This window comes from Castor canadensis, chromosome 11 (genome assembly GCF_047511655.1).
Source record: "Castor canadensis chromosome 11, mCasCan1.hap1v2, whole genome shotgun sequence".
Taxonomy (NCBI): Eukaryota; Metazoa; Chordata; class Mammalia; order Rodentia; family Castoridae; genus Castor; species Castor canadensis.
In genome coordinates, this window is record NC_133396.1 from 81,532,401 (window position 1) to 81,549,869 (window position 17,469).

General features: G+C 46.2%; 1 protein-coding gene across 1 annotated transcript; it reads left to right on the forward strand.

Moving 5' to 3' along the window:
• Positions 1–9,189: 9,189 nt before the first annotated feature.
• Positions 9,190–15,112, forward strand: Znf648 (zinc finger protein 648). The gene is made up of 2 exons (XM_020154741.2): positions 9,190–9,541; positions 12,410–15,112. The coding sequence occupies exon 2, from the start codon at positions 12,471–12,473 to the stop codon at positions 14,127–14,129; it is 1,659 nt and encodes a 552-aa protein (XP_020010330.2). The 5' UTR covers positions 9,190–9,541; positions 12,410–12,470; the 3' UTR covers positions 14,130–15,112.
• The last annotated feature ends 2,357 nt before the right edge of the window (positions 15,113–17,469 follow it).

Here is a 17,469-nt window from a genome sequence, read left to right on the forward strand (position 1 = left end):
TTATGGCAGCTTTTTGGTAATGGCAGTTCTCCAATTTTGTTGTTATTTTTCAGCATTTTTCCTACTTGGGGGTCCCTCGAGATTCCATTAAAGATTCCAGAATAGATTTTTCTATTTGTTTCTGCCAAAAATGTTAAGATCCCAACAGTAATTACATTAAATCTGTAAGATTGTTTGGGTAATATTGACATAATAATATTAAATCTTCTAATTCATGGACATTCAGTGTGTTTCCATTTGTTTATGTCATCATTAATTTCCTTCAGAAGTGTCTTGTCAAAAAACAGGAATTGTTTTGCAGGTTTCGCTGTGTAAATCTTTCACCCCCTTGGTGAAAGCAGGTCCTTTTTGGGAGGTTGGTACTAGTAGAAACAGGGAGCATTTTAAGAAAAGATGTAGGAGGGTGAAAATGGTGGAAATATTAAGTACTTATATGTGACTACATATATGTATTCATATATGAAAATGGAAAAATGAAACCCTGTTGAAATTATTCTATGGGAGTGAAGGGGGGTGAATTTAACTAATATATATTGTAAGCACTTTTGTAAGTGTCACAATGTACCCCCAGTGCAACAATAATATAATAAATTTTTTTAAAAAGAAAGCAACTAATTTTTTGTGTGTTGACTTTATATCCTGCCACTTTGATGGAAAATGTTTGTTACTTGCAACAACATTTTGAGGGGCACCTGCATTTTGACCTCACTTTTTTGTGAAGTAAAAAATCTGATATTCTGGTGAGGAACATGTGTTCCAAAGCTTCCTGCCAGGTTGTCATTTTCCTTTGCTCAATCCCGCTGACCTTCTTTTAGAAACTTCAGCAGTGTTGGTACCTTGCTGACATCTTTCTGTCTCAGTCACAGCTTCCCATGAATTTAACCAGAGAAAGCATGGAGCCCAAACACAGCACAGGAGACATACAATGATGCCAGTCTACTGTGGGGGGCCTGGCTGTTCAGCTAGCAAGTGAGAGAACTAGAAAGAAGGAAGAGTCAGTTCTGCCCTGCTAGTAATGGTCAGACCAGAACACTGCATTCAGTTTGGGAGCCATATTTGAAGAGACACACAGCCGTCATCAAATGGTGAGTCCTGAGTAGAGGGGTTCAGTTGTTTTTTTGTTTTTGTTTTTTCAGCTCTTGTTCTCTTCATGTTTTTTATGCCTAGAAACTAACATAGCTATTATGCACTGTGGTGTGTGATGCTAAGCTAGACTTCTGCATACTGCACACAGCAGTTCTAAGAGAAACGTGCTATAACCCCACTGCACAGATGGACTGAGAAATTAGGTAAGTCCTCAAGGTCACATGAGTAGTGAGTGACAGAACAGGGATTTGAATGCAATCCTTTTCCAATCCCAAAGCTGGGCTCCTACCCACTCCTTTCCCTCACCATGGGAAGGTTATTCCAAAGCCTGAAGAGGACTTCACTTTTCCTTATTTATTTTGTTGTTGGAACCGGCGTTTGAATCCACGACTTCATGCTTGCAAATTGTCCACTCTACCACTTGAGCTACAACTTCAGTCCATTTTGCTCTGGTTATTTTGGGAATAGGGTCTCTCGAGCTATTTGCCTGTGCTGTCCTCAAACTGCAATCCTCCTGACTTCATCCTCCCAAGTAGTGAGGATTACAGGTGTGAGCCACTGTGCCTGGTTGAGGACTTTATTTTTTAAAAGGAAAAGTCAACACTTAATGGGCAAGGGTGAGATACCCAAGGAAGGCCAAGCATGGCTTGGAAATATGTAGCTTCACAGACTCAGGAAGCCCCAGGTCCACTGAAGGTGCTAGATGATCTGGTGCTATTAGGACCAGAATGAAGCTGTAGCTGGGTCCTCACTAACAAAGGAGCAACCTTACAGTGGAAGATGCATTAAGAGAATGGTTTGTGGGGGTTTAAGGTAATGAACTTCCCAGAGCAAGAACTGAGGTCTATCCCTAGCACTGCTCTTGTGCATGTATGCAAAATTAAGCCAAACAGGAGCCAAACAGGTGACTGGACACCTCTGCAGTCATGTCCTTGAGATGAAGGTAGGTGGCAAGCTCTATGCCACCAGCTCCACTTCCATCCCTTTATCTCTGATTTAGTGCTCTTGGGCTCTGATTCAGCTCTTCCTCTATACTTTCCTGCCCAGAGACAGCTGGCCAGCCTGCATAAGTGTGGTAGGCCCCTGGGCAACCCATTTCTCCTGGCAAAGAAGGACTGCAGATATCCATGCAAATAGCCTCTGCCATTTCTCATCCCTCCCCACTCCCCATACACCTCCTTAGGAAAGCACAGAGCTGCAATGCCTTAAACAGATAGCACTGATTCTCCAGGGCAGTCCTTCTTGGGGCCATCAACACCCCACCCTCTGCCACAGCCAGAGCACCTGGAGCCAAGGTTGAATCTCCTGTCTCTGCCGATGTGGCCCAGCCATTTATAGATTATTGATACTTTTTTTTTTCTCTGATAAAACTTTACAAAAGCAGGCAGTGAATTCACAGGTCCTAGTTTGCTGACTGTGGGTGTTTCATGTGCCACATGAAACTCTGTAATCTGAATGCAAGATTTTATATTCATGTATCTACAAGAAGGTTATTTTTCTCACTGATGTTTTCAAATTCAATGACACAAAACTGCAAAGTATGCCTTTATATTTTTATACCTCACTTATAACGCTGGTTGTGCTTTTATTCCCACCAGCAGTCCCAGTTAGATTTACCAGAGGTTTTTCATGTACTTTGCAAAGGCTAGAAGTGCTCACTGTTGGGATCCGAGGCAGGAGCAGGCCTGGTTCGCCCTGGCCGGGAGAAGTGATACGTACCCAGAGACTTTGCATTCCAGCAGCCCTAAAGGCAATCGCTTTCAAAAACTTGGCTTCACACCGATGGCCAAAGCACTGTGATGAGAGGTCCTCTCTGGTCATGTTCAGTGTGGCTCTTGAAAGAGGAAAGGGAGGTGTGTTTTCATGGAAACGACTGCCTCTCCTCTCCTGTGAATTGCCCCTGTGTTCAGGCAGCCTAGCTAGACGGCTTTGAGGAAAGGCGTGTGGGTGTGATTGGGGGCCTTGGAAAGAAAAGGCCCCTTGTATCCTGGCCAGCTCCTGTAGGTGGTGTGACCTGGAAGGACAGGGGAGCCAGAAGCTCTGCTGCAGCTGTGGCAGAAACCAGAATCCCTGTATCAATGTTCCTGTGGGCCAGAGGGGGCGCCCGAGAGCCGGGAGTCAGGAGGCCCCAGCCTGGTCCAGAGAGGCAGAGCCACAGCCCTCCGTGTATCCCTGAAATGGGTGAACAAGGAAAAATGCTGAGGAGTCCTGATGGTGGCGCGACCCCTGCCTTCCCTTTTTGGGGGGAAGACTTCCATAAGCCCAGGCAAAGGCAATTCCTCCGCGTTGCTACCCATGGTAGATTTCTGTGCACATAGCGCTGACTTCTCCAGCAAGCTGTGAGCAAATTGAAGCCTGCAAAGTAAAGCATGTTCTGATTTCTCTGTGTGCTACCAGATCGGGGTCTGGCTTCTTACTGGTGTAGTTGGAACCCATGCTTCAGAATCAGTCAGATTGTTAAAATGCAGATTCTGGGATTGCCCTGGGCCCAAAGAACCATCAGGTCCCTAGGTTGGTACAAGGTACAATGCTTTTCAACCTTTTTTTTTTTTTTTTGAGACAGAGTCTTGCTATCTAGCATCTGACTGGCCCTGAACTCTCCGTTTTCCTGCCTCGGCCAACCCAGTGCTGGGGTTATAGGTATTTGCCACCTTGCCTGGCTCAAATATTTTTGACCAAGAATCAAAGCAAAACAGAATATGAAATACAGTTTTCACAAAGCCCCCATGTTATATGCATATAGAACTAAAAATTACATAAAACAGTAAGTTTCCATACTATGTGTGAGTTACTTTGATATGTTTTTTTCTATTTTATTCTAAAAGAAACGTTGGTTGTGACTCAATAAAAGTGATTTCTTTGCCTATTTGCAGGTTGTGTCCTGGCATGCTGAAACTCAACAAATGGTTGATGAATAAATAACTGAATGATGGAACAGATAAATATGTGCATATCTTGCATATTTCTCATGTGTGAAATAGAGGGTAATTTCTAAAACTTCCTCATTTGAAATTATGACATCTGATGCCTTATTTATTTATTTACGTATTTATTTTTCAATTTCAGTTGGTTTCACCATAATTCAGAGCTTTGGCAGTCCTCTGCTAAAAGGAGTCCTGCTGATACAAGAGATCAGAGAGTTCTTTTCAGTTTGTTCACTAATTAAAGATAGGCAGTGCCTTTTCTTCTAACCTCCCCAGATCTTCCATCCCTGATCCAGGAAAGACCAGCAAGGACAGAAGTTAAACTGAGAGTACAACAGACTTTCAAAAGTCTCTTTTGTGTTGCTCTTTGTCTTCTACAGGTCTCAAAGCCTGAGTCTCTGTGACCTGAAAAAAATGTGCTATGCCTTGCACCAAGGAAATATACGGCTAAGACAATAGAGAATGTGAAACTTTAACCATTTGGACCCCAAGGGTTCTATAACTCCAGGGATGTCCATCAACTGCTTGCAGCTTATTCTTTCATGGTGTGCCAGGGGCTTTGGTGGTTATCTGGGAGAGCCACTGCAGTACAAAATGATTCATGAGGAACTTGAAGAGAGTGGGTCTTCTTGGAGCTCCCGGGGATTCTAATGTCCTCTGCCCTAGTGGGTCCTAGTTACAGCTCATCCATTGGGTAAAGACTAGGAGCAGCTTGAGGAGAAGGGGTTGGTGGGTGCCAGAGGTGAGGTTCTCTACTGTTTGGACTGGAAATAAAGGTAAGCTCTTGTACCCCAAATTATATTATTATTGGTTAATACTTTTGTTTGCACATCCTGCATACTCTGCAAAGTGCATCACCTCATTTAATCTCCTAACTCTTGAGAAGGGGTTGTTTTCTGAGATAGATACCATTATTAGCCATAATTTACAGGTAAAGAAACTGAGGCACAGAAAGGCTAAGTGATTTAGCTACTGTCATGCAGTGAGTAGTAGAAACAGGGTTTACACACGTAGCCTGGTTCCAGAGCCTGCATGCTCAGTCACATTGCTGTGCAGCCTTCCCCAGGGACAGGTGGTATGGACTTGGTGAAGGAAAGGCCTCCCACCTGGCACTGTTTTGCAGTAGGTGCATGAAGTACTGACATGTGGAGTTCTCATATGGCCTGCCATCCTGCCGAGAGCATGATGCTCCCATTCCTGTAGCACATTAATTTCTACATGTGCCAAGCACACACACACACACACACACACACACACACACACACACAATGGAGAGCCCAGGGAGCTCTACCAGCCACCGCCCCCCCTCAAGACTGTGTGGCTGGTCTCTCAGTGGGAATGCTTGAATCAAGGAGACCAGAGTCAGATCCAGAAAGCTTGTACCCTTCAGGAAGCAGAGCAATTCAGAGCAAACATTCTGGAGGAGCTGGGATGAAGAGAAACATCAGGAAGCTCCCACTAGCTCTAGGATAAAAACTAAGGGTTATTATTTATTGGAAACCCGCTTTATTGCTACCACTAGGCTAAATGCCTTAAAAATACAGTTTTAGGTTATTTTCACAACAACCTTGTCATGAAGGTATTCTTATTCCCATTTTATAGCTGGGGGCCTAAGGTTCAGAGAAGTTAAGTAAACTGAGCAAGACTAAGGTCAAATGGAACTGGGATTTAAAGCCAGGCCCATCTAACTCAAAATTGTGTGCTGAGTTCTGTTCTATATACAATTTTTCTTTCTTCGTGTGTATTCTTACTCAAAAAAGTTTGAATGGTGCTAAATGTCAGTAATCCCATACACTCAGAAAGCACAGCTAGGAGGATCATGGTCCAAGGCCAGCACAAGCGAAGTTAGTGAGACTGTGTCTCAAAAATAGCATTAAAAAAAGACTGGGGTCATAGCTCAAGTGATAAAAAACTTGCCTAGCATGCACGAGTCCCTGGGTTCAATCTTTGATACAATATAATAATAATAATAATGTTTAATGCCTGAAAGAAAAACAGTATTTAGAGAGGCTCTACCATGCATGAGCCACTTAAGTGGTTCCATGAATCTTCCTTAGGGATGATGAAGGGCCAAGGCAAGAAACAGATGGTGTGGCACCTCACCAATCTCTCCTCATGTTTGAAAGCAGCTCAGCCAGGGCTGAGAGCTGACAGCTGGCAGCATAGCGTGGAGGAAAACTGCAGGGAGGAGGCCCTTGCTTCATAGCTTAACAACAGAACTTGGGAAACTCCTCAAGTTCCCTCAGCATCACAATCCAACCCAATGTCAAGATGTAGCCATGGTCATGAATTCAGCAAGGAGTCAAAGACAGCCTGCAGAATGGAGGGCCAAAGTGGCCCATCTTCCACCCATGACTCAACCCCATCCATCTAGTCTGTGGGACTGACAGGCACAGTGAGCTTTGGCACTGTGCCTGGTAGGAGTCCTCCCTCTTCCTGATGCATGTGCTCCCCCACTTAATCGCTTCCTTCCCAGATAGGAGGGCAGATCCTTTTTTTTTTTTTTTTGTACCACTGCCAACCAGGCTTAGTGGAAATGTCAGATTTTAAGGCATACTTGCAAATAACAAATAAAACAATCCCCTTTTTTCCCTTACCTAAGGGATTGCACAGAATTATACAGGTTCTAGGCATTCTTAAAACAAGGAAAACGTTGTGGCCTATGAAAGGCCCTTTAGCCCATGCCTGGTGGTGAGTTTGGGAAAATTACAAGAGACAGGGAATGTGCTTTTGCTGTCGAAAGTGAAAAGGATCCAGGAAATGAAGAGGCTAAAGTTCAGTCTTGTGACACGACCAGCATCCTGTCAACTCCTGAGCACAGTGAAGAATTGGATACAGAAAAGGTGTTCGCATGATACTTCAAAACAGGATTTTTAACATGGCTCAATGGGCATCTTAGGGAGGTGACTCAGGGACATAGGGGCTTATGTTATCTCTCAGTGTATATAGCACTGTTTACCACAATGTGACCTACCCCATACAGTGAGATGGTAACACCAGCATATCCTGAAAACCAAGGAGGTATCATAAGTGATTTCACATGGAGGTCCCATAGCATATGGCAATTAGTTACTTGATACAGTTTGTAGAAAGAAAGAATGATGAAAAACAGGCTGTCAAGGTTGATGAGAATGGACAGGATTTGTGGGAACTCCTCAGCACAGCTGGGCTGTGGAATGAGAATATCTTCCAGGGTAGTGATTGCTAGACCATACATACATGGTCACACAGCCTTGGGTGGCGGGGACTAAGAGTTTCCAGGAGAGAATGGGGGTGGAGTCGGGCAGAGGTCAAGCATGCAGGCTCTGAAAGAACAGTGTTTGGAATCTTGTGCACCCATGACTTAGTGTGCAGACACTGATATTCTGGATTCAAATCACATGTGTCTGTGACCTTGGAAAAGGTACTTAGCTGTCTGGTCCTCAGTATCTTCAACCTTTTATGAGGCTATTGCTGGCAGTGGCCAGGCCATTGGAATGTGGCAAGGATTAATTGAGACACTACAGTGGTTTATTAGCATAGTGTTGGCTCTAGTTAGTGCTTGATGAAAGTGCAGCAGTGCTGAGGCTGGAGTGGCAAGGAACATACAACATACACACACACACACACTCACCCCAGCTCCAGCTTTCACCTCACCAGGCCACTTCACCAATTAGGAAGAACAAGATGCTTTCTTGCTAAAGGTATCGAAATCCCAAAGCCTGTGTGTTATGGACATTTGGGCATTTTGAACAACAGTGTTGGATGTGAATTGGTGACAAACTATACTGCTATGGGAGATATTTTATCTTATTAACTTTGGTGGTATTAGGTTTTGAACGCAGGCCTCACACTTGCTACGCAGGTGCTCTACCACTTGAGTCACTCTGCCGGTCCTTTTTTGTTTTGAGTATTTTTGAGATAGGGTCCCTAAAACTATTTGCCCAGGGTGGCCTTGGATGATGATCCTCCTGATCTCTGCCTCCCAAGTAGCTAGGATTATAGGCATGAGCTACTGGTCCCTGTTATGGGAGATATTTTAAATTACTACTCTCTTCATCTCTCACCCTCCACCAAGGCCAGTAGTCCTCAACCTTTTTTGGATCATGGCCACTTGAGAAATGGATGACAGCTAAGAATCCTCTTACCCAAATAGTGAATAGCTGCATTCTGTTATTTATTTCTGGGGCTCTGTGAATATCAGGATTTGAACTCTGCTCCAGACATTCAGACTCAGAGACTCTGAGTCATGTCTCTGCTTTGCACCTCTGTCCTTTGAAGCCATGCCTGCCAAACACGGAGGGGCAGAGGAACCTGCTTCTCTGAATCACACTGGGAAAACTGCTGTTCAGAAAAATGTACTGGGTTTCAGTATTCCTGTCAGATGTGTGGCCCCAATGGGCCAGGAGCCATGTCATGCCCCAAAAATGACATCAATGATTGTAATGAAGCCAGCTGTCTGTACTGTGCACTTACTATGCTCCAGAACTGCTAAGTTCTTTTCATACATTATCTTATTTAATTCCCCATAAGACATCCATGATGGTGATACTTTCCTGATCTCCATTGTGCAGGTGAGGAGCTAAGGCACACAGAGGTTAAATAACTTGTCTAAGGTCGCACAGCTAGTGAGTGGTAAGATTCAAACCCAGGCCCAGAACCCTAATGTCAACTAGTATATATTTGCCCATCTTGTGATATTACAGGTACCATATGCCTATCCTGTATTTTAATGTCCTGAGTGTTCACTTTGATAAAGGCACATTTGATTTGAGTGGAAATCAATTCTGAACATACTGGGTCTTCTTTCCTGGGTCAACCCAGGATAGAAGAATGAACTTACATGAAAGATGGGCAGCGGTCCCAGAAAGACTTGACATCTGTATAAATAAAGACAGAAAGCTATGCCACTGTACTCTACCCCCAGCTAAATGGCCATAGGCATCTTTGGTTCAATGACTAGGCTGCTACAAAGAATTTTGGGATGACTCCCACCCTTGCTCATCCCACAGCTCTACAAAAGGTGGGTACTAGAATAGGGGAAGTGGCATTGCAGGCCAGATACCCTATTCTGACTCTCAGAGAGGATGAAAGCAATGTTCCCCAGGAAGCTCACTTGTGACTGGTGGCCCATGAGCACATCAGGACAGGAGTGAAGGCTGGGCTGCTTGCTCTGTGGGAGGAAGGAATGAGAGTGAACAGGAGGCACAGGCCCACCTGCAGGACCCAGCAGCTTCTGAGCGAGGGAGGGGTGGGGAGGAAACCTGGCTGTGGCAGGGAGGGAAGGAGGGAGCAGAGGGAGCCTGAGGATCGGTTCAGGCAGTGAGAGGGCAGCCCCACTGTATTTCCCAGGCTGCTCTCTGAGATGCAGGCAGGAAGGTCGAGTACATTACACTGGCCCCACCTCCCAAGACTCTCTCTGCAGCTGCTGGACTGTGAGAGACAGAGGCACTGTCTCTGTTAACTTGTCCCAAACTCCGGTTCCTGTTGCTGAGAGGCCACATGTGACAAAAGCCAGGGCAAGGGCCCACACTGCTGTCTGCATTTTCCAGGTAAGCAACTGTTTGTGTTGGAGGCAGAAGTAAAGAGCAAGGCCTGGGCAGAGGAGAAAGTGGATGGTGGCTGTCCTGGAATGGACTTAGTACCATCTGGAGAGAACAAAGGGAGAGGGGCAGGGGTCGGGAGCTGAAACAATCCCTAGGCCAAGCTCCTGCAGTGTCCACATATGAGGAGGGGAGCTGGAGGCTATACCACTGAAGAGTGCCTGGCTGGCTGCTGGGTGTGGGCAAAGTTCCAGGAAAGAGCTGTGCTCTGACGGCCTTTGGAGCCAGCACATCTGGAGAGCAGAGGGGCCAGGCACACCATGGATGGCATCAATCTTTCTTTCCCTCACAAGGTACATCTGTGCAGGCTTTGCCAGAAATCCCCACCCTGAACTCCTGCCCCCTCATGGTCTTCCTGATCATTGAGAGAAAGCCTTCAGCAGCCTCAGAAAAGAGAAAGCGAGGCAGATGGATTCACTGGGGATATGGCTTCATCAAAGGAGGGATTCCCTACCTGGAAAGGTGATCCCCCACCAGGCTCCTGAAAAGGGTTAACTAGCGGAGGGCTGTGCGCTACAGTGAGGAGGCTCAGTTGTGGCCCAGAAGCAAGGAAAGAGACACTTGCTGTGGAAAACGGGGTGCATGTCTGGACATCGGGTGGGGGGGTGTGGGTGAAGGCAGCTGTGTGCCGAGCAGTCCCACAGGAATGGGCAGAGACAGACAGACAGACCTCAGATATCTGTTTCACTCAAATCCAGCATCCCTTTGCTGTCTGTGCTGGGGGACCTCAGCCCTGACCCATGCTGGTCTGAGTCGGTCATAAGTTGGCTAGCGTGTGTCCTTTATGCATTACGCACGTGCACATGCCACAGCAGCTCTCTAAATGCACCATGCTGAAAAATCTGTCAAAACAGTTTCCTGTCAAAACATATGCTAACTTCACTCTGACATGTCATGGGGACAAAGTCAAGATAGGACAAGTGTCCCCTGGGCACCAGGGCGCAGAGACTGAGACACTAAACCCAGTCAAGACTGCAATATGTGCTCCCTTCATCCACGGCTTCTCTACCCAGAGTAGAAAGTGGGGCTTCCTACTCACTGTTCCTTCTCCACACACATAGTAACTGGGTGATGAGCTGGCAGGAGGAGGGGAAGAACAGTTTAATGAGGTGGGGATATATAACAGGACACAGTGAGTACAAAGATCGCTCCTCTTATCCTGCTGGGACAGTGGTGGAAGGTGGCCAAGGTAGAGAGGGAGCTTACAGGAGGAACCACTCATTAATACTCCTGACAGCCGGGGCAGTGGTCTCTGCACCATGTGTCCTGGCTTTGATGGGTGGCCCAGGCTTCTCTCTCCTGAACAGGGCAATCTGGGTCAGTGAACACAGGGAGGAGCCCAGCAGTGAGGCCACACAGCCAAGGTTCCTTGGCCCAGAAAACACAAGGGGCTTTGATGCCTGCAGAGAGCAGCAGACCTTCCACCCCCAGGATGCTGTGACTGCTCTTGGCAGGGCCCATCCCTAGGGCAGGCCTCAGTCTGGAGACCAGAGCTGGGCTCAGGATTTAATATAACTGCCTTGAAATTAGACAGAATGCCTGAGGCTGCTGTCTGTGAGCTGTGTAACCTTGGCCAGGTAAATAACCTTGTTATGCCTCAGTGTTCTGGTCTATAAAATGGAAAGAATTATATAATAATAATGGCCTCTATCTTAAAGGTTGGTGGAAGGAATAAATGAAAGCATGTTCAACACAGTACCTGGCTTAAAATGTGTGCCCAGAAAAATGGGAACTTTTAATATTCCTCCTTCCGGGATTCTCCAAAGTGGCCAGTACCCCCTGCCAGGCCCTCAGTAGCCCATTTCTCACTGGAAAATGTGTCACTCACAGGCTTTCTCTGTGTCTTCAAGTTAAAATAAAATCAGTTTGAAATGCGACCCAGATGGCTCCTGCGTCTCGTGCCTTGCTGTCAAAACCTTAAACTTTTGCTACTCAAATTGGGAAATGTGCCTCCCCGTGGGCATATGGGATATGCCAGGAGTACATGGTGCTATGGGTATGTATGGCACACTTGAGGGGATTAGATATTTAAACTGAAGGTAACTTAAATACTATTTTTCTATTTAAACAAACATGGCATAGAAGATAAATTCTCATGCATATTTAAGATGAAGCATTTTTCCATAGGCACCAGGGGAGAAGGTGAGCATCCCCTTCTCCCCTGGTGCCTGTGTTCACCCTCCCTGGCAGTTAGGGGCTCTTCACTGTAAGAGCCTAAGAAGCCTGCTGAAGCAGTAAGTGCTGGTATCTCCTTGATAACCCACTTGGTATCTTCCTGACTTGTCCGCATTATTCCAGGGGTTGCACCTTGTCTTCTGAAGAGGTTGTCCCCTACTGCCCATTTGCCAGGGTGGTGGCCCCAGCTGAGACCATCACAGGGTGGTAGACTTGCACTTCTGGCAGGGAAAGGAGGAGCCAGCCTGGTTTCTAGCATCGTGACTGGGGACACTGTGAGAGTGCCTGAGGACACCCAGAGGTCTCATCAGCCTCCTCCATACCTGCAAAGGACCCATTTGGCTAGTGAGCACCCTGCACAGGGCAGGGCACAGCTGGCATCTGGCAAGTTCCCCTACCCTTTGCTAGGACTGACAGCATGGTTTCCTGAGGCTTTTAGCAAGTGGGATATCCAAAGAGAATGAGGATGACTGAGGCATTTTCAGCAGGACCCAGCTTCTCTCTCCCATTTCCCACTCCTCAATACACCTAGCATGGATACCACTTAGAAGCAGAGCTATACTGAGAACCTCAGTTCCTCTGGCCATGGACGTAATTAAGCACATTCTTTGTGACTTCCTCTTCACACCTCCCTTTTTGCAGGTATCCTGAGCCAAGCAAAGTTCTTCATAGGAGGAGCAGGCAATAGAAGTGCCTGCCCGTCATGGCACAAGTGGACTCCCAGGACAGGTGGGGCAAGATGGCTCTTGGCAGCTTGACTCATGACACTCAGATGCTGACCATGAACTTAGAGAGTGAGAATGAGGACGGTGGGGAAGAAGGAGATAAAGGGGACCCAGGTGAGGTGGCAGCCCTTCCAATGGGCAGCTGCCCAGTAACCCAGGACAATCCTTGCTTGCAGTGGCAGCATCCATCCTGCAAGGAGGAAAAGGAATTCTCTAACTCCTTCAGTGCTGGGGACAAGGGGGAGATGCCTGGGAAGATGGCCAGCAGGGAAAGAGAGGAATCAGAGATCACGAAAACTCAGGACTCCCCTGGTACAGGCACTGCTGCTCTGGCTGCCCTTCCCAGCAGCCTATCACATAAGTTATTAGGTCGGACACAAGATCCTAGTGACGATGGAGACTCAAAGGCAAACCAGGACGCAGCGTTGCACGCCTCATCCAGCTTTCTGAGCACTGGAGAGTATTTCTGTGCGCAGAAAGATGTAGACACTTCCCAAGACAACTCTCTCGAGAATGTCCCCAGGGCGGAGAGCAGGTGGGACTTTTCCAGAAGGGAGACACCAGTTCAAGCGTCGGCCACCTCAGCCAGCCTGGCAGTAGCAGTGTTGGCAAAAGTGCACAGCAGCACCAAAGACCAGAACGGGGAGCGCACGGGAGAGAGCCTGCAGGTGGAAGCGCGTCCCCGTGGGTGCCAAAGGAGCGGACGTGCCTTCCTCAAGCCCAGCAAGTTGCCCAGCCCTGCGGAGCGCAGCGCCCCTAAGCCCTACGCGTGCGAGCTGTGCGGGAAAGCCTACTCCCATCGCGGCACGCTCCAGCAGCACCGGCGCCTGCACACCGGAGAGCGGCCCTACCGGTGTCCCTTCTGCGATAAGGCCTACACCTGGTCCTCTGACCACCGGAAGCACATCCGCACCCACACTGGTGAGAAACCATACCCGTGCCAGGACTGTGGAAAGGCCTTTGTGCGCTCCTCGGACCTGCGCAAACACCAGCGCAATTTGCACAGCAACAACAAGCCCTTCCCGTGCGTGCAGTGCGGCCAGACCTTCAACAAGCCGCTGTCGCTGCTGCGCCATCAGCGCACGCACCTGGGCGAGAAGCCATTCCGCTGCCCCTCCTGCGACCGGGAGTTCGCGGTGGCCAGCCGCATGGTGGAGCACCAGCGCGTGCACTCTGGAGAGCGGCCCTTCCCTTGCCCCACCTGCGGCAAGTGCTTCACCAAATCTTCCAACCTGTACGAGCACCAGACGCTGCACACCGGCCAGAGGCCCTTCAAGTGCGCCGACTGCGGCGTGGCCTTTGCGCAGCCCTCGCGCCTATTGCGCCACCAGCGCATTCACACCGGTGAGAGGCCCTTTCCTTGCACGCAGTGTGGCCAGGCCTTCGCCCGATCCTCAACCCTGAAGCGGCATCAACAGATCCACTCCGGGGAGAAGGGCTTCCTGTGTGCTGAGTGTGGCAAGTCGTTCCGCATTGCCTCCGAGCTGGCTCAGCACATTCGGATGCACAATGGGGAAAGGCCCTACCAATGTGAGGACTGTGGCCAGGCCTTCACCCGCTCCAATCACCTCCAACGACACCGAGTCAAGCATGACACCTGTAAGAAAGAGCCCATTCCTCCTTCCTCTGACGAGTGAGGGCTCCATCTTGCTTACTCTCAGAGGAGGCAAAGACACCCTTGACCTCACTGCCCGAAACCCTCTCCCACAGACCCGCTCACGTGGTACTGCCAGCCAGTCTTACTGGTCTCTCCTCCCGTGAGTGTCTGCTGATGGGGTAGTCCATCTGCTTCATGTATTTGATCTGTCATAGAAAGTAACCACAAGGACAGCACCCAGGTGTGCTCAGAGGTCCTATGTAACTGGAAAAGGGTAAAATAAAGGAGTAGAACTGGCCAATAGTTGCTTTAGGCGGGGCTTCAATCAACCAGAAATCATTTATAGAAGTACATGCTGTGCACTATGCAAGACTCCAGGGATACATTGAGGAAAACGACTTTTCCATCCTGCCCTCAAAAATCACAGCAAAAACTGAAAAATAATCAGGGGCTAGCCCTGTTTAGAGAAAGTTTCTTTCCGGGTTTACATAACTAAAGGAATTCCCTGAAGTTGTCCCTCTGATGGACTCTTGCAAAGAACAAAGCCTACGTGGGAGTCACTCAAACCCAGCCAGACATTCCACCATTATTTCACTTGCCTGCTGACATGACTTTACCCTAGGGAAATGTCTCTATGAGTCTTGGCTATGAGGTAGAAAAGGTCTTTACTTTAAAGAAAGGACAGGTGTTATGTCTTACGTGTAGGAACCAATTATTCTAGACTTTCAGAACAGCTTTAGCATCTGAAAGAGCCCCATTCCTCTTCACAGTTGAACTTGGAAACTGGATCTCACCTGGGTCTCACCCATAAAATTCCTATGTGCCTCCTCTCTGGCTTCTTTTTCCCATTGGCACCTTGAGAATTTAAGCTATGCGTAACATGTGCAGAGGAAATCAGCCCATTGTGGAGAAACAGAATTCTAGATAGGCCTAGCTGTGGTTCATTAAGTCCTTTGGATTCATTTAAATTTGCCTGCATCATTAGCTCTGATTTGAAGTAAATAAAATAAAACATTCTTTGCCTAAGTGCCAATTGGCTTGTCTGTGTTTGTTTCAAAGTCATTAAAACCAGGTGTGAAAGTCTGCATGACTCATGGTTATCTGCTAATGAGGTTATTCAAAGTTTATACTAACAGCAGTCTTCAAAGTGTATTAATACATGTACTGATTTTTGTAATTAGTAATTCTGGACCTCAACTGTGAGCAATCTATGACTTCACAAAGATGCTTTGGCACACACAGGCAAATGGCATTTCTAGTCTTACCAAAGAAAAATATCCTTCAAGAAGGTATCATGCTCTCTTTTGGGGAGTATCAGATACTACCACTGAAGTGTGCCAAATTTGAATTCCTCTTGGATGCCACCTGATTTGGACCTACAGTGTGACTGCTAAACAGCATTCTTATGATACATGGGGTGAGTTGGGGGAAGGCAAAAAGATGTAATATAGGGTTGGGGATATAATGTAGCTAGGTGGTAGCAAGTACTTGCCTAGCACATGCAAGGCCTCGTTTGGTCCCCTAGCATTGCAAGGAAAAAAAGGATGTATATGAATGGGTGTGTATATATATATATATACATTACTGTGTATGTGTATGGAGTCGTATAGTCATGCCTGGTTTAACAAAGGTAACCTTAGGAAAAAAGAGATTTGGCTACAACCTGGAGGGCTTGTATGTTAACTCCTTTATAGAAGCATCTGTAGGTCCAAATGAACAGGGTTAGTCCATCCTCATAATTTACCAGTGATGTGACCTTGGGCTTTAACTTCGGCATCTACATTGGAGAATTTAGGAATGATAACAATAGGCAATAAGGTTGGAGTCATTCTAGCAGATGACTGGAACTGTAAGAGAATGGCTGAATGCAAGAATGTTAACTTGGTAGAGAAGTCACAAGAATGAACTTCACTTTTCTATTGTATTTTTGTTGTGACATTACCATATATGCTTACAATTTGCCTTAGTTGGCTTCACACCTCCCATCTCTCTCCCTCATTTCCCTTCCCCCTACCTAAAACAATTACAATAGGCTTCATTGTTCTATTCCATGTAAGTGTATAAAGTACATTGACCATATTCACCTCCCTTTATCCCCTCCATTCATCAACCCACCCGCTCACAGGACCTGCTTTATAGTCCTGCCCTTCATTTTTAAGTCATTGTTAAAAAAGATTTTAAGATGTTATTTCTGCTGCAAATATATTGTACTTTAGTCAGATTAACCCCATTTATTACTCTCCCTTGCCCTTTTTGCCCCTACTCCCTATTATTCAAGAGCTTTCAAGGTGCTTCATTATGTTATCTTCCTTTACAGATGCAGTGTATTTCAACATTGTTCACTCAGAGTAAACTCACTATCAACACAGCAAAGGCTAGTATATATTGTTTCTGACTAATCAGTAAAATATTTGAAGATTGAAGGATTGTTTCTTTGTATTCTTTTCTGAAGATAGTTGTTGGTATACTTTTTACTAATTAAACTTTTTTGTTTGGTTCTATAATTTTAAGGAGTGATTCCCTAAAGCTAATTCATAGAATGATTGTCTAGGAATCAACTGGGCTGAATCCTAACCTTGAATACTGATGTAGGTTAGAGTGCAGAATCTAGGTTTGGTTTCCAGGTAAGCGTACCTTTGGGGAAAAAATGAGTGCATGCATTTCTTATTAATGGGCAGAAAAACTGGATCATTTTGTGCTGAGTTTCTTTACCACCATATATTAAGTTTCTGGAATAGAAGGGGTGGAATGTACTGAATAGGCAAAGAGAAATTCAATAATTGTTCAGGTGTATCATATAAGTAAGTCATATTTTAAAAATTTTTAATGATTTTATTAGAATATAATAGTTGGATAGGGAAATATTTACATATGTCTTAAAATATATCTTAGTTGGATTTATCCCCTCCACTGTTCTCCCTCTTCCCACCACCCCCATCTTAGGACAATTTCAACAGGTTTCATTTTTTCTATTTTCATATATGGATACAAAATACATCCAATTTATACACCCTCATTCCTCCTTTCCTTGTGCCTACCCCACTCCCACTGGTGTCCACCCCTGGAAAAGACTCATTTTTCCCTCCTGCCCTTCATTTTTTTAAATAAAGTGTATGTTGATAGTTCAAGGGGATTTTACCTGGGTACTTCAGGTCTCTCTCTCTCTATATATATCATGCTTTAATCAAATTAACCTCCCCTTCCATTACTTACTCACTCTCTATCACCAAGCTCCCATAATATTCAATAGGTTACTGTATAGTTCATTATATTGTCTTCATATATAGACGGGTTGTTTCAATAGTTTTCATTCTCTAACATTTTCTTTATCTCTCCTGCCTCCCATAGTCCCCTCAAGATGGACTTATTAATACAATTTT